The following is a 23,783-nucleotide window of genomic DNA, read 5'->3' as shown; positions in this document are numbered from 1 at the left end:
AGAACAGAGGTGAGGCTAGGAGTGTAGGGAGCTGACAGGTGAGAAGCAGTCTGGGAGAGAAATTCAGGAGAAAGGTGTGAAAAGAGAAAGAGGAGAGAGGACAAAGTGTAGAGAGAAAGGACAAGCATGTGGAAGGTCTGGAAGAGGAGGCAGAGACAACAAGATGGCCAGACGCCCGTTTGCTCTTTCACGGCTTTCATTTTCTGCTTTCTGGGGCTGCCAAGGGCCAGGTCCACAGTAGGAGAGACAGGAGGTCATTTGAGAGTGTCTCAGGACGGGTGACCAAGACGGACTCTGAGACCACAGCCTGGAGCCTGGAAAGATCTTAGGATGCATAGGGGTACAGCGTGTTTCCTAGGGTCGGGTTCCATAGCGCTCTGGACTCATTGCTCTTGCAGACTGTTCCGACACATGAGTGATTTTTCAATTTGATGCTTTATTTTGTGCTTACCCTGCCTGGAATTGGTAAGCCCCAGACGTCTGCCTTCGCACTTCCTGCTGTTCACGCTCTCTTTGCTTTGGCTTACAGATACAAAAGGAAATATCAGCTAAGCCATTTCAAGATACCGACCCACCCCTCGCACCCTCCACTTCATGATTTGGGTGCAAGTACTGGGGATGGTCTAATGGCCATCGCAGCACTGGGCAAATCCTCTGCCTCCTTTGACTTCTGGAGCTGTACATTTTTAAAAACTCTACTATTGGCTTCTCTGACAATCCCAAAATATTAGTCCTTGAAGAGCCTGTGGCAAGAATGGAGCTGGCATTTCCTTGATAAGCAATCACTTTGAAAACTGCAGCCAGGGCTCCCAGCTAGATTCAAACACTCAATTGGATGGCATGTAGACTTCCTTAGACTTCTGTAGTAGAAGACAGAGAAGCTCTGACAGTCTGTTGATCCTTTGCCCACACAGATACATAACGGCTGTACACTTCCAGGGGCTCCTGGACTTTTAAATGCCCATCCTGGGGATTCCTAACCTAGGATTGCTCCTACTGGCCAGGAATCTGTCAGAACATTCATAGCACTGAGCAAGAACCCTGGTTCTGATGTCTGGTCTTTCTTTGGCCCAACTGTACAGAGCAATTGTCGTCTGCCAGTCTCTTAAGCCTTCTTGATTCAACTTCTGAGGCTTATTAGATGATTTCTGAGACTGCTTTCAGGGCTATTTCCAGGTGCCAAAATGTAGTCTCTCTCTCTCTCTCTCTCTCTCTCTCTCTCTCTCTCTCTCTCTCTCTCTCTCTCTCTCTCTCTCTCTCCCTCTCCCTCCCATGTGTCTTTGTCTCTCCACTGTCTTTCTTTTGTCACACGAGAAGGATAGGTAGATTAGACAAAAGTGAGACTCCTGTACCGGCCAATCTCATCCTTTTTTCCTATAAGGCTTTAGGAGATGGAGGGAGAGGAGATAGTTCAGTCCCCTTAATTGCGTATTTTATTCTCAAATCTGTTCCTAGATGACAATGGTTCAAGGTCTCATTTGTCATACAACACACTTAGGCACAGTAACAGGTACCGACTGTGTGTGACGCTGTATTTGCTGGCCAAGGACTGAGTGCTGTCTGTCTAATTGAGTGTGCCCATATGCGGCTGAGATATGGAATATGCATGTGAGCACTGAGTGAAAGTAAGACTGTATGGTCTGTCTGGTGTGGGGAATTTCAAGTGCCTGTGTGGGTGCAGGCTATTTTTTTTTTCTTTTTAAAAATAAGCCACTTTAAGATCGTGTCGCCTCCCCTCACTTCTGTGATTGATTTTGAGAGGCTAATGGTGCGTAAAAGCACTGGTGAGATCTGGGGGCGCCTCCTCGACTGACGTCAGAGAGAGAGTTTAAAAGGGGGAGACCGTGGAGAGCTCGATAGCGGCTGAAGGAGACGCTACCAGGAGCCGTTGCTGCTGCTGACGACCCGCGTCCAGACTGACCCACCGCGCTCCGACTCGGCTGCCTGTGGCCGCAGAGATGCTGTCCTGCCGCCTCCAGTGCGCGCTGGCCGCGCTCTGCATCGTCCTGGCCTTGGGCGGTGTCACCGGCGCGCCCTCGGACCCCAGACTCCGCCAGTTCCTGCAGAAGTCTCTGGCGGCTGCCGCAGGAAAACAGGTATGGAAATGGCTGGGACTCGTCCATCCCTCTTGCGAATCCCCCAGCTTCCCCCTTAGCCTTGCTGCAACCCCTGCGACAGGTGTTTGGCTGGCGCTTCTCAGAGTCGCACAGCCCCTAAGCTCCCAGGGAAACTTTTGAAGTCTGGGGGGTTTCCCCTCTGACTCTTTCCAGACTTGATCAGCGCTGTTGGGTCGGTCACCTTGCAGGTAAGTTCCTCCCTGGCGTCTAAGAAAATTCACAAACGAGGTAACTGAGCCCGGAGGGAATGGGCTCTATCCCTGGTGCTGCCACGATGGTTGCTGACCCAGGTGCTGAAGCGCGGTGTTCGTCCACAAAAGGAGACTGGGGCGAGGGGCTCTGCAGTCCAGCTGGGAGGTTTGCCTTTACCTCGGGGGGCGGGGGGTAGGGGGGACCGGCAAGAACTCAGGTCCATTCCGTATCTCAGATAAGGGAAATGGAGCTGCGCAAACGGTTGGCGTTCCATTTATTTATAAAACCCCGTTTCATCATCTGCGATCTCTCTGTTCTAAGCCCCCTCTCCGCACCCCGCCTCGTAATCTAGTGAATATAGCCACCACCCGTATTATTATGAACACTGGGGTTCTGAGTGAGCAAATCTTATTTTCAAACTGCGTTTTCCCTTGTCTCCCATTCTTCCGTTTGCTCTTCTCTCTGCCCCATCCAGGAACTGGCCAAGTACTTCTTGGCCGAGCTGCTCTCGGAACCCAACCAGACAGAGAATGATGCCCTGGAGCCCGAGGATCTGCCCCAGGCAGCGGAGCAGGACGACATGAGGCTGGAGCTGCAGAGGTCCGCCAACTCCAACCCAGCCATGGCACCCCGGGAACGCAAAGCTGGCTGCAAGAACTTCTTCTGGAAGACGTTCACATCCTGTTAGCTTTAATATTGTTGTCTCAGCCAGACCTCTGGCCCTCTCTTCCAAACCCGATCTCTCTTCCTTAATCCCCATCCTCCCAATGCTCAACTAGACCCTGCACTAGAAATCGAAGACTGTAAATACAAAATAAAATTATGGTGAAATTATGAAAAACATGTGTTTGGCTTCTTATTGAGTAAATTATTTTGTTCAAAAAATACATGATAAACTTGAATAGTGGCTTCTGTAAACACATTTTGGGTATGCATGCCAATGCTCGCAAACATCTATTAAAATTTCCCTGTGGTAATAAAGGTTAGACTTTGAATGATGGGTCATTTAAAACTTAACTTCAAATGTCTATAAATTGAAGCACGTATCCAAATGATGGCTATTGGGAACAGCTGCCATAAACACCATTTACATATTAAAAGACATTTGGAAATAGATGTTGGATTGACAAAATGTCATTTAGAACTTATGAGTAGGCAGGCTGAAGTATTCAACTGTGGACTGTGCTGATTCACAAAATATCTGACATATTTAAAATAGAAAGAAAGTGATTGATAAGTGGGGGAAAGAAGTTGGTTTAAACAGCTAAAATAAACTTTCAGCCTTTAAAATTTGTGTTTAGTTTGTGAACATTCAGCTCTAGAAACACCGGTGACTTGATATCTTCTTTGACAATTCTCTCTGTACCTGAGAAAGGCTAGAAGAGTGCCTCACTTTAAATGCATGCACTTGGTGTTCTCAGGGGAGGTTATCCCTTGTTGTAAAATTAAAGCCCAGGAATTCTGTGGGTCACAAGAAACACATGTTGGGTCACTCCAATAGATGGTGTACTGCCCTAAAGGTATCCATGCTCAAAACCCTTATCACAGAATAGCTGGAGGAGACATCTCAAGCCTTTTTGATTTTAGCAACACAGGAGTCAGATAAAAAGCAAAATTCCAATAATAAATAATCAATAAATTATAACTGCTATTATTATCATTAAACAACATAGTAAATGAGACTACTCAAGATGAAGATGAAGATATTGATAATTCAACTCATAGAGCATAAAAATAGAAGTCTTTGGTGCAGGGGGGGCGGGGGAAATATGTGCTTTAACTCTCACAGCTGCTGGAATAATAAACCAAACATAAAATGAGCATAAATAGAATAGCAAAAACTTACTAAAGGAGCAAATAAAGACAGAAGAGAAATTTCAGACTCTGCAGGAAATATGTGTGCTCAGTAAACCATATTTTTGATAAGAATGTGTTTTTGTGGATGCTAATTCCTGAGAAACTGATTAAAAAATGGGGCGAGTACCCCATCCACTTTACTAATCTCTATGAAAACAAAATTAACTTGGAGGGTTGGGTGCATCCTCCGTGGTAGGTGTTCAGGGTGGCATCTATACATGTCCACTTAAAGGATGTGTCTGTGTTGAGGGTCTTATGTGGACGTCGGCTGCCCATAAACTGCAGGGGAATAAGATCACCTCATTATGAGTAAAAGGACACAGTGGCTCTGTTTTCCAAGCAGCAAATGAACTGTCTGAGTATAAGGAGATTTCAAACTTTTAGTGTCATCTTCAGCTGTCAGTTCCTAACAGCAGCACGGGAGTCAGCAAGAATTATCCAGTCGTGTGCCTGCACATAAACAGGTTCTTTAGCATTTAAGTGCCGGAAGACTTTCAGACAATGTTACCTATCTTTCAGCCCCAGAACTTCCACCTCCATAAGGAAGATCATGTTGTAAGTCAAGGAGACTCACATCCCTTCCAGTTTTCCCTGACGTTTTATCCTTCAATGATGACAAAGGTACCTGAGGAGTGTTGATTTGGGTTCATTTAAAATAATGTCTAAGGGGCACGTGTCATGGGTCCGGGGCGGGGGGGAGGGGGGACAGTAGGGAAGGAATCAAGTTAGAGTACAGAACGGTCCATGTGAAAACGCCATAATGAAAACCATTATTTTCGATGCCAACTTAGAAGTTAGTAAGAAGACATGTACACAAAGGATATTATCATTCTACTTTGCTTCAATTTAAACATGCAGGGGCTCTTGCCTGTAACTTTCCAGGCTTCTCCTATGTTGAATTCTCTGGAAGAGCACCCTAGTGTTCTGGCTGCTTCTCACTTAGCCACAAGGAGCCTCTCAGATACTCGCATTTTCCCTCGCTCACTCTCACGCTTCAGCATTCTTGAATGACCTGCTGTGTCTTTCAGGGAGTGAGCTTGGGTAAACATTGTTATTTTCTAGATCTTAGTGTTCCCATCCGAGAGAGGTGTGTAGGACAGTGGACTCCCCGCCCCCTGCCCCCCAGCATGGTGAGGCTTTGTTTGATCAAGCCTTTAAAGTTCTTAGGACCAGATGAGTCCTGGCTATTGTTAGATGCTAATGTTAAGCTTGTTTTATCATGTGATGTATTTTCTAGCTGCTGCTAAGACAAGGGCCGGCTTTTCCTTGCTTCCATGAGTGAAAAACCTATCGCAGCCTTTAAAACCCATTTTATATGCTTCATGCTCCATAAAATTCGTGCTTTATGCTGTCCATTGAAAAAGCAGCCTTCCCTGATCATTTACTGTGTCTCTACCATGTCGCTTGCTTATCTTATTCTGCTGTACGCTACGGTTGTCGGAATGTGTATTGGAGAGTAGGCATTCACATATAAGCTTCTTTTGGGCAAACATATGTTCAGGCAGTATCTCATACACTGTTGTTTTTTGAAATGCATTTTATTTTGAACTGTGGTGTGTGTGTGTGTGTGTGTGTGTGTGTGTGTGTGTGTGCGCATCTGTGTGTGTGCGCTCATGTGCGTACACTTGGACATCTATGCTGGTGCCTGTAGAGGCCAGAGGTGTTGGATAGCCTTGCAGCTGCAGTTCCAGGCAGTTGTGAGCCACTCAGTACGGGTGCTGGGAATCTAACTTGGGTCATCAGCAATAACAGCAAGTACTCTTAACCCTGAGTCATCATCCCTCTAGTCCCTCCTATGGCATATTATGCGTAGAAGTTTTGTCAGTCTCCACTGAAGAAAACGATCTGTGAACTTCACTGTCAAGTGAAGCAAATTTCCATTTACTAGTTGACGAAATTCCTCATCAGTGCTTGACTTGACATCAGTGTTCACTGTCTTTGTGGCTGGTGTGACACCAGGAAGGTACAGGGCATTGCTGTGAGTTTAATAGGCCCTGAAGCAGGAGCATTGTATACCTCCTCCAGTCTAGTTTTCTTTAACCCACCTCATCAAGTCCTCAGTAGGGGCTGATTTATTGTCCACCAGTCATGGGCTCCCGGTCACAGAGAACAGAGTCATTAGCTCCTTCTTTAGGTTTGTTTATTCCGACATACTGAAGATCTGTTCTTGATACAAATGCAGGTTTAGTTTTTTCTTCTAATTAAATTGATGACCCGACAAGGATTTTTTTCCCTTTACTGAGCTGTACCACTAACCCCTGCTTTTTTTTTTTTTTTTTTGTGGGAGGTGGGGGGTGAGTTGGGAGGGTGCGGTTTCATTAAGTAGCCAAGGCTGGCCTTCAACTTACAATCTTCCTGCTTCAGCTCTCTAAGTGCTGGAATTATAGGTGTGTGCCACCACATCCAGCTCTCCCTTTTCATTTGTGAGCCTATTTACTGAACAAAACCAGTTATTGAGTGAAGACTCCACGCCCAGTAATTTCCTGGGTGTCAGAAGACAGGAGCTGTCAGAGACGCTTCCAAAAGAGCAAAGGCATGCTAGGCAGTGAGACAGGGTGAGAGCGTACACAAAAAAAGCTCACTTGAATTTGTTTGATGACTGGCAAATAAAATCCCCAATACATATCACATGGCTACCACGTCAAGTTTCTTGTTTGCAGCTCTCGTTATGCTTCATGCATACACAGTTCTGTTTTATGGCAACGTAACACACACCTGTGGTTCTGAATGCCCAACATGGAAGGGGGCTGGAAAAGCAGCTTGCTTGCCTCACTTATTTTACTGAAAGAAGATGGAAATTCGTTTAACTGCCTAATAACACAGTAACCTGATGTAGAGTTTGGGAAATTCCTAGGCTGCCCTCGTTATCCCACAAGGTTGTTTCCATTACTTTGTTTCATGGGCCCCAATGGAGTCTGACTGTCCCCAGAATTGATGTTTCATTAGTCTGGTGTAAATACTTTGACTTTGCAGTTTCCTTACGCTCTACCAGATACACAGTCTGCATCCGGGAGGGGACGAGAAAGTGGTATAAAACAGAGAAACATTAGAAAGAAATGATGAAGGTACTGATTGAGGGGGAAGGAAACTCAATCGTGACACTGCATTAGAGACCTACGATGTGAGGAGTGAGTCTGGCCTGGAGTAGAGACAAGGGGGCTGCCCGGGAAGGCAGACGGATCTTTACAATGATCTGACACGCCTGGAGAACTGACCTTCCCAGAAGTCCTCATCCACATCTTCACAACGAGGGAAGAAACACCTACCTCCCAACCCTCCTCAGCTCTTTAATAAGAGCGAGTGAATGCTTCAGTTCTGGTGTTTGGTTTTTTCATTAAAGAGCTTCCAAGCCTTCTTCAGAGAACTGAGACACATTCATCAGGAACGACCAAATGCTGCTGGGGAGATTTTTGCAGAGTGCTAGGAAAGCAGAGACCATCAGAAACTCCTCTTTTCTCTAAGCCAGTTTTCTTACTCCTTTTAAAAAAATGGTTTCCAAGGCTTAATGATTCCATTCCAGATGGAATAAACAAACGATAGGTATACTGATGCAGTGTGCATTTCTATAATAGAGGATAACTTGAAACATGTTAACATTCCTCTTTTGCAGATGAGGAAAATGAATGGCAGACTCAGTAACTTGTTCAAGAGACACAGAGCTGCAACCAGAGTGTCTAATTTTTAATCTAATTCTCTTCCCACTATTTCTTAGGGGAAGGGGTGGAGTTAAACAAAAACTGTAACTTGTCAAGTGAATTAAAAACAGCTTGGCTTTAGACCATCTTGACTGAGTCCTCCATACAATACAAATGAGATTTACTTCTTCCATTATTGCTGGAGTAACAGGGGACTTGAGCTCTGGGACTGGGGTTTGGTTTTCCGAATTTGCTAGGAGCGCTGTTTCTCAGGAATTACTTGTAACTTTTCTTTTTCACGTGTTAAGCATTATGCCCTTGGCTTTGCTAAATGAGTGAATGAAAACAAGCAAGCAACATGAGTGACCTCTGGGCACAAGTTTTACCGAAAGCCTGGCTTGACACGGCTACCAGTCTGTTGGCTGCAGCACTACGGGTGCAGGCCAAGTCAGCGGCTGCACTGGAGACCGGGGAGTAGCCGTTGCTATGGTTTGTCCCATGGCGGTCCATGGGTTAGGAGCTTGCTCGCCAATGTGACAGCAGTAACATGTGGTGAATCTTTCCAAGGTGGACTCTTTGGAGAGGGGATTAGGTCATGGAGGCACCGTGCAGAGGAGATAAACGCTGGTTTTGTAAAGTGGGTTGCCTCTCAGAGGAATGACTCTTTCCCACAAGAGGGAATTGGTGCGAAGAGCAAGCTCGGCGCTTCTCTGATGCCTCTTCCCTATCTTTCTCACTGCGTGACCCCTTTCACACATGTGCCCTGTCACACGCTACCATCTGCTGTGTTTTGCCAAAGCCAGAAGGTTGACATCAGAAGCTGAACAGATGGGGGCCTCTTGATCTTCAGTTTTCAGCGTTTACACGTGTGGGATAACTTCTCCTTTTAAAGTGCCCAGTCTCGGAGTATTTTGATTGTTCCTTTGTATGTCCGTCTGTTTTTCAGACAGACTCTCACTCCATTTCCTTGGTTGGGTTTCAGGCTTGTGCTGTTCCAGTACCAGTCACCATGTAGCTGGAATTAGAGGCATGTGCCACCATTCTTAGCTTTTTAAAAAAACCGAATCTAAAATACAGGAAGAACTAACCTCTAATACAGGAGATAATGCATGCCTGCTATGGTACTGTAAACCTTGTCAAAAAGCCCATGGCTGGTAAAGTCATAGGCCCTAGTCCTATTTAGTAGGAAGAGCCTCCTAAATGGTCATGTTTCCACATTGCTTTCTATATTTTTATGTTTATACTGTGGGCCTGGGCTGCTGTCAACCTTGATCAAAAAAAGGTTCTTTTAAACGTAAGCAGCAGTTAAAGAGGGGACTTTTAACTGGTCAAAGTGCTGACAGTGAGTGACTCTGAGTGCTTAGGTCTGTGTGGGATAGGAGGTTTTAGAGGTTGTGAAATGTTTCTTTCCTCCTCCTCCTTCTCCTTCTTTTACTTCATTTTATTATACAATTAACTTGAAATTTAGTTTTTGAGAATTTCACACATGTATAAATATATTATGATCATACCCACCGCCATTCCCCCCTCCAGTTCCTCCCTCTTTATACTCCTCACCTCTCCTAACTTCATGTGCTCCGTAAAATACTGTACTACTGTGCCCAATTAGTCTTACTTATGCGTGCATAGGTCTTCATCGGCTGGATTGTGGGCAACCTACGAATGACCACACTCTACCACAAAAGAAGAAAAAATGATTCTCCCTTCCCAGTTGCAATCAGTTGCCAATAGAGCCTCAGCTAGCGGTGGGCCTCAGGAGATCCGCTCTCCTCCATGCTGGAATTTTGACAGGTGTGACCTTGTGTGGGTAACCACAGCTACTGTGAGCTCGTGAGTGCAACGACCACACCACTTCCAGAAGACAGCATTGCATAGCGCTCTTCCCAAGCTTCTGGCACTTATGTTCTTTCCTCCTTCTCTTCCAAGATGCCCTCCAAGCTTCCATGGAGCAGCCGATGAAGATGTCCCACACAGACCTAAGCACTTGGAGTCACTATCAGCGTTTTGACCAGTTAAAAGTCCCATCTTTAACAGCTGCTGACGTTTAAAAGAGGCTTTTTTTTTTTTAAATCGAAGTTGACAGCAGCCCAGGCCCACAGTATAAACATAAAATTTTAGAAAGCAATGTGGAAACCTGACCATTTAGTAGGCTCTTCCTACTAAACAGGACTAGGGCCTATGACCTTATGGGCTTTTGGACAAGGTTTACAGTACCACAGCAGGCATGCATTCTGTCCTGTGGAACAGGCTTCAGATCCTGTCAGAAGCTAGATGGTTACCTCATCAGTTGTGCTGCTGTTGTACTAATGGTTACATCTTGCTGGGAAGGTTGGTATCGTAGCACACAGGATCCAGCACTGGGTAAGATCATTAATGTCTTTTCCCTCAGCACTGTGAGTAGCACATTCTGGCACTGTAAACATTAGACCACAGGGAGGGATTGCTCTGTCAATTGGAGATTGATTTCTCTATGTCCTACAACCACAATACAAGCATCTTTAGAAACAGGGTCTTACCATTTCGTTGTGGTGGTGAACCAAGAGCAAGGGCAATAGCTTGTGCTATTTGGAGGCACCTGGGCCTCCCTGCCACATAACTCATAGGGTGAGTTATGCAATTTTTGTTTAATAACCCACATTTTCTGGAAACAGTGTTGTCTATTCATACAGGATGCCTCCATTTGAACTCAATTAAAAAAAAAACAAATATTACAACTTGAAATTTGTTTAGTAGTTGGCATGTTTCCATAGGATTTTTTTCATAAATTCTTAGTTTTGGTTAACTCACTCTTCACCTTCTACTCTCTACTATCCCCCATTTGACCCCCCATCATTTTCCCCCATCCATTCAGCCCCCATCACTTTCCCATTCTTTTATATCACATGTGTTCATTACCCTCCAATTACCTTGTTTAATTGAGTTTCGTGATGGCAGGTTTCCATGTGTCTTCTCCATGTACTCTTTCTTTGGTTAACCCTCTCTTCCCTGATTTCCCCCATCCTCTGACACCCCTCCCTCCTGAGGCTTTTCTTAAGTATTCCACCTCCATATTTATGTTTTATTTGTAATATACTATCATCCTCTCCCTCAATGTGTCCCACTCAATACCACCTTTCTAGTCCTTGAAATTCATGAAATCAGCTTTCATAAGTAAGCACTTATGTCCCTGAAGTTGCTATGTCTTACAGGGCCTCACGTAAATATTCGAGGTCACCCAAATGGTCACTTCATTTTTATTAGCTTTGCATATGTGGTACATTAAGATGATGACATCATTATCTCAATATTAAGTGGTATGATCAAAATAAATATCTCAAAGAACTTTATGCATTTAAAATAGGGTTCAAATAGTTAGGAAAATGAAGTGCATTGCCGGCTAATTGCTGCTTAATTCTACATTTCTTGTATAAAAATGTAAAATTTCAGTTGCAGGGTGCATTAAGACCAAACAGCACATTTTGTGAAGGAAAACATTAAGCTGCCCTAGAATTGCCATCCTTGGATAACAATTTACTGGATATAAAATGTAATCAGGAAGAGTTGAGATGTATAAATTTAACTAAGGCATAGTTCTTCATCTTCCTGTTCCATCTCCGTTTGCCACTCACTCCCCAAACTAGGGTGACAGACAGTGATTTTATGAGACTTTTCCCATCCTCTGCTCTGTGTCCACTTCCTCTGAGTTGAAAGAGTCCCTCCTGGAGACAGAAGGGAGGAAGACAAGGATCAGGAAATAAACACAACTTGGAAGACCCCAAAGCTACTGAAACTTAGAAGATTTGGAAGGCCTCTCTCCAAGGTTACCGAGGCAATAAACAATGGCTGGAGGGAGAAGGTTCTGGTCCTAGACCTGTCTAAAAGCTGTTGTAAGGACTCCAGGAGGGCAGCTTTTATGAGTTTGTACCTCTGTTGGGGTGGGCTTTCAGTATGCAGCTACCTTGGACTCTCTGGTGCTCCTGGAAGTAACCTCAGCAAAGTCAATGCTTTGCCAAGCTAAACTTGGGGGAACTGTGTTTTTGGTTTGTCATTGGTACCGTATTAGGGTGCACAGACATTTTTATCTCCCCAGGAAAGATCACATGACACAAATGGCATCTGAATAGGTGCTGACAAAATTAAGGATGAGTTGTGGTGGAGTGAGTATATGGCCCCTTCAATGAAACCAAGGCTGAGTCACAGGAGGGTGGAGTGTACGCATAGACGAGCCCATGTGGCATAGGATGGTATGCCTCCGTTCTCTAGTGGCAATTGCATTACTCCCTACAATGAGTGGTAGCTTATACAACCAAGGATCTGAGAATGGAGTGTCCTCTGGGAAAATTCCAAAAGTCACTGTCTTTCTCTCTTTGGTATGGGGGTGGCATGACTACTTGATGAGATATGGTCTCTGAAAGGTAGAAGCATATGTTGTGGAATATTAGTTGAAGACTTTTGCATTTATTTATGCTGTGGAACTTTTGCTTAATGGTGTGTTGCATTCTTTTATTTGCATTTGTTTAACTCTGTGAAGCTGTGTTACTTTGCCTGTCTAAAACACCTGACTGGTCTAATAAGGAGCCAAAGGGGCAATAACTAGGTAGGAGAGAGATAGGCAGAGCTGCCAGGCAGAGAGAATAAAATGGGAGGAGTGGAAAAAGGAGAAGGAGAGGGGGATGCCAGGGGCCAGCCACCCAGCTACACAGCCAACCACAGAGTAAGAAGGAAAGAAAGCTATATAGAATAGAGAAAGGTAAAAGCCCAGTGGCAAAAGGCAGATGGGATAATTTAAGTTAGAACAGCTGGCTAGAAACAAGCCAAGCTAAGGCTGGACATTTATAAGTAAGAACAAGTCTTCGTGTATTTATTTGGGAGCTGGGTGATGGGCCAGCAAAGAGAGAAAAGACCAACAACAACTCCTACCAGCATGCCTTACAGATATGAATGACTTTGAACAGTATGCAGATTGGGATTTTAAAGTCCTAAAGCAATCAAGAAAGAATAAGTAAAAGAAAGCACACAGGGAGCCTGCCCTAGACCCTCTAAGGCAAATGCTGAAAGAACTGGGACAAGATGAGGGTCCTAGATAAAGTACAAACAGAACCCCAAATGCTATGCCAGTGAACTTCTGCAAGAGTTTAAAGTCAAATGAACATTCACAAATGACATCAATGATTAAAAAGTGAGAAGATGAAAAAAAAAAAAAAAAAAAAAAGAAGGCCAAGCTTGTTCTAGGAGTAGACAGTTATTTTCCCAGGGTATGGTATACATTTATATCCTGAAAGAACCTTGGTGCCATTTCCAGGGACAGGCATGGCTGGGTAGAGCACAACCTTATACCCTCTTGGATCTGACCTGGGTCCAGCAGGTCACCAAAAAGCCAGGTTCACCAAAACCAGTAGGAACAGTGGCCCCATGACAGCGTCAGTACCCTAGGATGAGAAAGCAGGCTGGTTCATGAACAATGACTGGGGACTGTAGTGGCCTAGGTAGAGTAATGTCTCCCATCCAGGCTGCTATACTCAATGTTGCTTTTGTGAGAAAATTTGATACAAGTGATAATATATTAATGCTGCATTGAGCCTTGCTAAAATTTATTTTTTAGAGTACCCATAGTTGTCGAATACCAACTGACATTTACCCTTGTAACAGTGGGCCTTCGCAGATCTTGCTGTTTTCTTGTTTAAAAAAAGTTTCTTTTATATAATTCTAACCTTTGAGTGTCCTAGTGATTTGGAAAATTATCTAAAAAATATAGCAAAATCATCAAATAAAGAATTTCAAGAAAGACACCATGCATGAGACACTCCCAGGAGCCAAACCGTTGTGGGATAAAAATCTCAGTGCCGAGGGTAGGCTATTTCCTATGAGGTGTTGGCCAAGAAGACTCTTAAGGTCCCACAAGCCATAAGGCTATTGCAACTGCGTTTGGTTACAAACCAGAATTGGATGGTAAATCCCTATGATTGAAAGCACCGACTGCCTGTTTGGGCTACAGTCCACAGAGAAATCGGTTGGAAATGAACTGGAACCTCCTTTCCTGCTGGCTAGCTTTTACAGTTCTAGAAGATAGGATGTAAACTTCTGGCAGAGAATTATCACCATTATTTTGGTGTGACTATATGTCACTTGCCAAAGCGCCCAACAAGATGTGTCTACTTGTGCAAGATTGGCGTCACTGTTATGGGTGTGGCCTGCTGCTTTCCAGTTGGATATAAGGCTCAGTTCACAGGAAGAAAGTCACATTTAGTACTGTAAACCAGTGGAGAGTGGAACAAAGGAATGGGACACGGCAACTTTTCTAAACATCTTGATAAGATGCTTCATATTGTAACAAATGGAATATTGTTTTAAATCTGATACTAGTAGATAGTTGAGTCGGTAAACCACCTGCCATGCAAGCATGAAGATATGCGTTTGATCCCTTGTGACAACATAAAAGTCCAACTGTGGTGGCACATACTTGTAATTCCAACACTGGAGAGATGAGGCAGAAAGTTCCTGGAGTTCACTGGCCAGTGACCCTAGTATAATTGGGAAGTTCCACGTCCCAGTGAGAGACACTGTCTCAAAAAACCTAAGACAGATGGCTTCAGTCAATGGCACCCAGGTCAACCTCCAGCCTCTACACACAAGCATACACATGCACACACATACCCACAAATGCATATACATACAAAAAACCCATGTATACACTTGTACAATACAAGAATCTTCAACTTTAGTTGAAATTTCTAGGGTCCTGATGGTTGGGGCATATTAAAATGAAGAACCTAATCCTCTCCACTTCCAGAAAATACAAAATAGTTAGCAGTTATCTTGAGATTTCTTAAAACCATATATATCTATTTGTATATACTACCAAGGCTCATTACAAGTATTTCGGGGTTTGTGAAAACCCAGAAGAAAGTCTTTGAATTAGTCTAGGCTGACATATAAGCAGCTTTATCATTTTAATCATAGTGCTTGGGATGTGTGTGGGGCACATATGAAGGTTTTGAATGACAAAGGCAGTTGGACTACATGCCCACTTTGGTTTCCCTCTGGGGCCTGTGACCTCCACAGTGATAGACTTTGACCAGGCTTACAATCTAGGCATGTAGTCCATCCCATAAGCAGGCTTCCAATCCAATAGGGAAATGGTTGGTTACCTGCAACAATAATGTCACTAGTACACCAGGGCCCGCATCTTCCTGGCAGGTCTGTACTGTGCAGCCAGGGTCTACAGGAGGGCGGACTTTTCTCCCCATCACTTCTGTCCTCTCCCTTCTGGCACTGTGGATGGTAGCTGTCAGGGAGGAAGCATCTAATCCAGTCCCATCTGGATCTGCCTATGTTCTCCATCCAAAACTGTGTGCCGTCTTCAGCAATATGTCCTTACAGTTTAGTTCTAGTGGGCAGCCAAGAGCACTGACAATTGTCGTCTGTGTCATTTGGGATGCCTCTGGGATCCCTCTGCAGGCACGGATTTAAGTTGTTTTGTAGCATACCAAGCACTCTGTGCTATTAAGTCTAATTTGCAAGCAATTTTCCGAATAGCAGTGAATTTCACTTATTTTATTTATTTTATTTTTTAACAGAAAAACATAAAATCTCATTATGTTAGAACACAGTTCCAGGAACTGTTTCATATGTAAATCGTTTAGCTTTTGTTTTGAATCAATATAGGAAACATACACTTTTTGCAAATACTTTTGATTCTATAATTCTATTTGCAAGTTTCTGTAAGCTTCCATGCTGACTGCCCCTACCAATCACACCTCACGTGCAGCTTCCGAGGAACAACTTTGAGCCAGTTGGCAAGTCTAAGTTCCTCTTCACTTACAAAATAGAGAAAACCATATTAGTCTTTCTTAACACATGAGAATACTAGGAGATGCAAAGAAATGAGCCCTTTTATTAAGAAGAGAAAATATGTATAATAGTGCCTTACGTTAAATATGAAACCTCTAGAATTGGAAATTTATTGACTTTGTTTTTGTTCTTTTGTTCATATTCCCAAGCTCAGAGTATTTTTTTTTTAGTTGAAGATGCTCTCAAATTAAAAGGAGGGAACAAGAGAGGGAAAAGAAAAAGAAAGGAGAAAAGAAAAATAAAAAATTCAACATCCCAAATAAATTGATGTTCCAAGAGCTATCTATCTATCTATCTATCTATCTATCTATCATCTATCTGTATCTGTATATCTATGTATCCATGTATCTATGTATCTATCTGTCTGTCTGACCGTCCGTCTGTCCGTCTATCTATCTATCTATCTATCTATCTATCTATCTATCTATCTATCTATCTAACCTATTGCATGTCTATCTATCATCCATGTCTTAGTATCTCAAGATCTGTGCAGTGGTCCTAGATGAGAAAAGTTTTAATATTTTGCATAATAACACTTTTGTTATTGCAGGTGATAAAACACTGAATCATATGAAGACTCAGTCCACAGGAAGAAAGTAACATTTAAGATTCAGACAAGAAATGAAGACTAGAAATGAAGAGTTATTAAGAGAGACAGAAGAATTACAGGAAAAACCTCCATCCTGGAAACTGGAGAGACCAGCAGCAGACAGATGAGTTTACTAGAGGCAGAAGCCACTGTGACTGCTCGGGGCAGAAACGATTGGACCGTAATTTTGTCACACTTCTCAAGGCTCTGTGAGGGATAATTGGAGAGTTAAGTCTTCTGGGGACCTGGTCTTAGGAAGATCTTCTTTCCTAGATCTTACAACCTGCAGCCATACCAGATTATCGCATGTAGCATTGAAGACAAATTCGTTCCCACTTAAGATGGGAAAAAGCAATCCTTTTGAAATATGCCTAGGGAAAACTATTTCAGGCACAAGGTATCCTTTCAAAGCAAACTACCAGACTCCCATCTGATTTGGGGAAAAGGAATTTTATAACTCTGTACACCTCTAACCTTCACGTCTGACATAAGAGGAGAAAAATATCTTAAAATATATTGAAATCCAGTGTAGACTCAGGCCAGTGAGAACAATTTAGATTCATCATAAGATTACGGAGTGATTCTCTGCACAACATGTTCGTGTCACGTCAGTAGACCTCTAGTATAATTACATTCAATATAGCTCCAATGGCTGGCTGCAAACCCTAAACTACTTTAAAAGGAATTCTTAGGAAAGCTAAAGATGACAGGAAGGAAAATGCAGCAACCAACCCCTCTGTCTTCCACAGCCATGCCAAACACAGTTACAAAGTACAGCTCAGCTCCCAACTAGATTGGCGTACGACCTCCTACCAGATGCCGACATCATTCCTGTTACCAGATAAATGACCAGCTCTAAACACAATTTAGAAGGCAAGCAGCATACACTCCAGAAGATAAAGCACTGACCAGAACCAGACTCTTATAATTAAAAAAAAAAGATGTTTGGAGTATTAGAAAAAATTAAATCTTTATCATTAACATGTTAAAGGAATAACAAAGAAAATAGGTAATACGGTGGAAAGACAAAGCTGTTCAAAAGGACTTATGACCAAAGAAAAGTCCCTGAAAAACAGATGGGGAGATTAAGTCAGGACCTAGACAAGAAAGTTACAAAATCAATGCAAGACTCTTACTATTGTACCCAGATCGTGACCCCCAGAGAGACCACCAAAGACGAGCATGCCAGAATGCAAAAGCAAGGTTTAATTCTGAATATCCAAAAGCAATACAGGCCTAGGCAGGGACTTCGTCCAATACATCCAATGCAGTGGAGGCTGGAGGAAGTGCCCACCTCTCTGCAAGCTCAGTTTTTAAAGGGAAAAATCACAAGGTTACATCATTTAGGGGTGCTAGTAAGGGTACAACTCTGATTGGCTCGCTTCTAGGGGCTTTCTAGAAATCATGGCTTAATCTTACTTCTAAGGGAGTGGTTACCTGCCACCATTTCTCATTGGCTGCCCTCAGGTGGGGACATTTCTGTGGTCAGTTACCTTGGAAACCAGGGAGAGGACATTCCATAGTCCGGCAGGCATTACCTCGTGACTACCTTGTGACTCTGTACTTTTACACTTCCTGTTTTCTGGACTCTGAACTGACTGGTTTCAGTAACTAATGGCCTATTCCTAAAAGGAGAAATCTTAGGCCTTACTTTTACGGTGAAAGCATTTTGATCTTATTACTAAGATGACTCATTTTGGTCTCACATTACCAAAATAGATGAAAGAGTTTGCACCTTGGAAAAAAAATGAAAAAACATTGAGGAAAGAGTAAACAAAAAAATTAAGAAACTGAGAAAAGAACCAAGCAGAAATTCTGGAAATGAAGAATCAGTGCATCCCAGAAGCTCAACAGAATGCATCAGCAGCAGGGAGACCAAGCAGAAGAACAAACGTTAGAAACGGAAGGTAAAGTTGAGACAAATATATATACATAAATGAACATGATGAAAACTGCCAAGAAATCAGGAATACATTTAGGGACACAAATCTAACAATCCATGGAATAGAAAAGAAGGAGTTCCGACAAAACCAAAGGACTTAGACAAGCTATTCAATGAAACTATAGCCAAGAAGTCTCCAACCCCAAGAAAGAGACATTCATATATAGGAAACATTCAGAACTTCAAATGGGTAGACCAGAGAAGAACCTGTTCATGACACATCACAGTCAAGATGTCAAAATACAAAGCAAAAAAAACCAAAAAACAACCCCCCCCCAAAAAAAACCCAAAAACCAAGTCTACAAGCTGTAAGGGAAAACTAACCCATACACAGAAGCAGAAACATGAAATAATTACATGTGTCACCAGTCCTAAAGAACAGGGAAGCATGAAACAATATATTTTGATTCCTGAAAGTAAAAAAATAAAAATAAATAATTGTTAACCAAGATTGTTATTCTCAGCAAAGTTATATATCAAAAGTTGATGGGAAATTATGGAGTACTCAGGGTACGGGGGGGGGGGGGGGGTGGTTAGCTATGTCCTGCGTGGGATATCTGAGGGAAAAAAATTTACGTACACTATGTTCTTATGTCTGTTAACTTTATTCTTCTAAGACAAAATTCTATCAATACAGCTATAGCTCCGTCAGGTGTTCAGGGCAGGAATAACTCTAGACATACCAACCTCTATATCTGTCTACTTTATTTCTCTGGGATGAAATCCTGTCTCCATAACTACATTTCCTTCCAGCACCCTAGCTCATAGTCCAGCTAACGACTAAACTCCTATGCTTCCAGCCTCATCTTCGTCCTCTGTATCCTCTTTCTCCATCTCTGCTGCTCTCTACTCCTGGCACTCAGAAAACTCTACTCGAGATCTGCTTATCCTCTACAGATCCTCTGTTGTCCTCTCTTGTCTCTGGACATGCCGTTCTGTCTGTTCCTACAGAAAAGGCCTGCCTTTTCTTTTCCTGGGCATGCAGTTCTCTGCCTCCTCAGGAATGTTATTCTACCTCTTACCTTGATATGTAAAAACTTCTTTTGTTCTCAGTCAGTTGCTCTGGAGAGCTGCTAGTCCTCAGGTCAGGGGGATGGTCTGAGCTTCATTTGCACAAGAATCATAACTATGTGTCTCCTGCCAGCCTATCTTTGCTTGCTTGTGACCTTATCCAGGTACTGGCTGGTCTGAAAATATTTGGCCACGCAAGAATTTCATAGCAGAAGACAGCTGGAATATTAAAGCTTGGATAGCACCAAATATTCATAATAAATGGCTTGTCTCTTGGCAGACCCTTGGCCGGTCAAGGTATAGCTTTAATACACAGCTGAATCTCTGTGATATATTCTTGCGGCCCACAAGAGGAAATCAAGAGTATTTCAAGACAAATACAAGTTAAGATAATTTATGACAACTAAGTCAGAATTGCAGAAGATTCTTAAAAGAATATTGTACACAGAAAAAGGAGAAGAGGAAGATGAGGAGGGAAAGGAGGGATGAGGAAGGAGGAACAGGAGGAGCAGGAAGAGGAGGGGGAGGATGAGGATGAGGAGCAGAAAGAGCAGGAGGAGGAAGAGGAGGAGGAGGAGAAGGGGAGGAGGAGAAGGAGCAGGAGGAGGAGGGGGAGCAAGAGGAGGAGCAGGAGCAGAAGGAGCAGGAGGAGGAAGAGGAGGAAGAGAAGGAGGAGGAGGAGGAGCAGGAGGAGCAAGAGAAGCAGCGGGAAGAGGAGTAAAATTTCTTCCATGAATACAGGAAAAAAATGTTTCATGAAAGGAACAGAGAAACAGCAGAGAACAGGGAAAGAATCAATAGTGTTCAACATAGCATACAAACTAAACCCCAATACTACTAGGAAAGGAAGAAAGGAACAATCAACAAAATAATCAGTAATAGCAAATCCTTTTCAATAACAACCTTACACACTGATGACCTTAACTCACCAATTCAGGGCACACACTAACCTACTGGGTTATGAAACAAGAATCAAATACCCGTTATTACCAAGAAACTCACACAAGTAAGAAAAATATTAAAAACAAACAAACAAACAAACCCTGAGAGTCAAAAATGGGAAATCACTCTACTGAGCAAATGGAAACTATAAGAGGCTGTCATGGTGATTCTTAGAGGCCCACAGAAGTTCTGTATCTCTCAGCATCTCTAGATTTTGTTGGGGGTGGTAGGTGGTGGTGGTGGTGGTAGTGGTGGTATGGCAATGGAGGGTCAGCTGTGGTAGCCATGTTGATGGTGGAGCAGTCCTAAACCAGGGAAAGGCCTGATGGTGTTTGTGCAGTTTCAGCAGCTTCAGAGGAAGCAACAGACCCAGGATGGGGACCAGATTTAACTCTGGATTAGTCCCACAGGCACACGGGAAGCTCCATATCTAAAGCTCCGTTGGTATAACTGAGGAAACGGTGTGGGGACCACAACTCACAGGGAAAGATACAGACCCAGGAGTGACAGCGAACACATGACCATAGAGGAAGACTCTAGATAGAACTTCTGGTCCTAAAGGCCAGTCCTATTGAGGGGAAGTCACCTCAACCCCACTGAACGCTGCAAACACCATCACTGCAAGGGAAAAAATGACTAGAATTTAAAAAATTCAAATAAAGAAAGAAACACTTGACAAATGAACTAACTCCAGATTAGAAGTCCCAGCACAGGACCAGAAACATGAAAATCAAGACAATACATTTCATCCACAAATCACTATCCCCATAACAATAGCACCTAATAAAAATGGCTTGAAAGAACTACCAGACTAAGAATTGAAAAGAATGATTGGGATTCTTTTGAAACAATCTAGAGAGGACATGAGTATACTCCAAGAGATGGAAACTGGAGATGAAGAGCTCAATCTGAGGCATAGAATTTGGTTTGTTAAGTTTCTTTTCATTTCCAGAAAAGCTCAACAAACCAAGTAAAAACCCCAATGGGAGGCCTCAGGAAATAGAAAGGTGATGTAGAAAACAGAGATCCAAGGAGAAGACAAGGCAGAGGAACAGGATCACCCAGTAAAGATAAATGATACATTTTAAAAGAAACGTGAACAGAAAGTGGTGCTCTAGGAAAAGACCCAACTTTTGGGTCGTGGGCATAGAAGAAGGAGAAAAACACCACAGTGAAAGAGTAGAGAATGTTTTTAAACTGAAAGCATAGAAGAAAATTTCCAAAACCCAGAGAAAGATGCTTATAGAATTCCAAACAGACAGGACTAGGAAAGAAAATCACCATTCTATATTATAGTTAAAACATTAAAACACCACAAATGGTATTAAAAACTGCAAGAAAAGGTCAAAATCATTATAAAGAACCTAATCAAAAAGTAGGCTGTGGCCCCAACTCCAGTAGGCTTTCCCTGGGAACCCATTGGCTACACAGGCTAGGGAAGCAGGTAAACTAACTGCAGATCTTCACTCCCCCTCTTTGCCTCCAAATCCAGTCCCCAGGCTCATCCCCAGCTTTGTAGAGGACCACATGCCACAGACTCCCCTCCCTCCCTGCCCCCATCTCCAAGGGATCACACATTTTTCCTTCAATCTTCTTCCCCGCCCACCCCGTTTTCCAAGCACTCAAATACAGCAGGCATTCCCTGGGGACCCCCAAGACAAGCCTAGCAGAGAAACATGTAGGCCAGCTAAGCAGGTAGGTGAGCTTCAGACTTCATTCCTCCTGTCTCTCCTCCAAATCCAATCCTCACATCTCATCCCCAGATCTGTAGTAGACTACCCGTTGTGGACTCTCCTCACTCTCTTTCCCCATTCCCAGTGAATGAAGCAGATCCTGATGGAACACCCTGCTTTCCTCCCTTCTGTGAGTCCCTTCAGGCCCCTGCTTCAAGCCCATCTCCATTCCTAAATGTCAGCTCCCAATACCTAGAAACACACTGTACTAGGAACCTCCGCTGATTACACATGGCAGGATCATCCCCTGCCAGGCAACACACAGCCACCAAACTCTCCTAAGAACCAGAGAGGACAACAGAAACCAAGGAACAAAGCATACACCCAACAAAGACAAGACCAGACACCAGCACCTAGAATTACAATAATCTCAAACCTGGATGCCTAGATGCCAGGGTAAAAACACAATCGATAATGTCCAGGACAATTTGTCTCCACTGGAGCCGAGCAACCCTACTGCACTAGGCCCAGAGAATGCAATGTAGCTGAAGCACGACGCAAAAATCTAAAAATAGAGTTTATGAATAGGATAGAGGTTCTTAAAGAGGAGGTGAATAAATCCAGTAAAGAAATCTATGAAAACACAGTGAAAGGAAATGAATAAAACAGTTCAGGGCCTGAAAGTGGAAACAAAATCAATAAAGAAAGCCCAAACTGAGGGAAATTTGGCAATGATTTAGAACTAGAACGGGAACCTCGGAGGCAAGCTTCACCAGCAGAATACAAGTGATGGAAGAGGGAATCTCGATCATGGAAGAAAAAGAGAGAAGAAACAGATACGTCAGTCAAAGAAAATGTTAAATCTAAAAAATTCCTGGAACACTATGAGAAGACAAAATCTATACATAAAAGGGATAGAGGAATGAAAGGAAACCCAGGTCAAAGATCCAGAAAATATTTTCAACAAAATCAAAGAAGAAAATTTCCCTAACCTAAAAAAGGAGATGCCTATCAAAGTATAAGAAGCATACAGAACACTGAACAGACTGAACAAAGAAAGAATATTAAAAGCTGTGAGGGAAAAAGACAAAGTAATATATAAATGCAGACCTATTAGAATCACACCTGACTTCTCAGTGGAGACTCTAAAAGCCAGAAGGTCCTGGACTACAGACTACAGGTCTGGTTCTACAGACTCTAAGAGACCACAGATGCCAGCCCAGACTACCAGACCCAGCAAAACTTGCAATCACAATAGATGAAGAAAGACTTCTTCTGTGATAAAACCAAATGTAAGCAATATCTACCTACAAATCCAGCCCTACAGAGGGTGATAGAAGAAAAACTTCCTGCAAAACCTGAAGAGGTTAATTACACCCAAGAAAACACAAGAAATAAATAATCCCAGACCAAAAGGAGGGGAGGGAGTAAACACTATCCAAACAAAATAACTGGAATCGATAAACATGACTCGTTGATAACTCTCAATATCAATAGCTTCAATTTTCCAATAAAAAGACACAGTCCAACAGGAAAACAGGATCCATCTTTCTGCTGTATTCCAAGAAACACACTTTAACATAAAGGATAGACATCTTCTCAGAGTAAAAGGATGGAAAAAGATATTCCAAACAAATGGACCTAAAAGCAAGCTGATGCATTTTAATTTCTGAAAAATAGACTTTAAACCAAAACTAATCAGAAAGATATGGAAGGACACTATATACTTATCAAAGAAAAAATTCACCAAAAGGACATTGAAATTCTCAATATCTATGTGCAAAACACAAGGGCATCCAAGTTCATTAAAAAACCCAAACAAACAACAACAAATCACTATTGCAACTTAAATCAGATATTGACTCTTAGATGGCAATGGTGGGAGACTTCAATACTCTTCTCTTGCCAATATACAGGTTATCCAGAAAAAAAAAAAAAACTAAACAGAGGAAAGCTGATGCCAACTGATGTCATAAACAAAATGAACTTAACAGT

The 23,783-nt window shown here is 42.9% G+C and overlaps 1 protein-coding gene across 1 annotated transcript; it reads left to right on the top strand.

The window, feature by feature from the left end:
* Positions 1-1,855: 1,855 nt before the first annotated feature.
* Positions 1,856-3,150, top strand: Sst (somatostatin). Its single transcript, XM_052753881.1, has 2 exons — positions 1,856-2,096; positions 2,785-3,150. Exons 1-2 carry the CDS (start codon positions 1,959-1,961, stop codon positions 2,995-2,997), a joined length of 351 nt encoding a protein of 116 aa, XP_052609841.1. The 5' UTR covers positions 1,856-1,958; the 3' UTR covers positions 2,998-3,150.
* The last annotated feature ends 20,633 nt before the right edge of the window (positions 3,151-23,783 follow it).

This window comes from Peromyscus californicus, unplaced genomic scaffold (genome assembly GCF_007827085.1).
Source record: "Peromyscus californicus insignis strain IS unplaced genomic scaffold, ASM782708v3 Scaffold_25__1_contigs__length_3188244, whole genome shotgun sequence".
NCBI classification, from domain to species: domain Eukaryota; kingdom Metazoa; phylum Chordata; class Mammalia; order Rodentia; family Cricetidae; genus Peromyscus; species Peromyscus californicus.
Note: the sequence above shows the minus strand (reverse complement) of the source record. Positions and strands in the feature narration are given on the sequence as shown.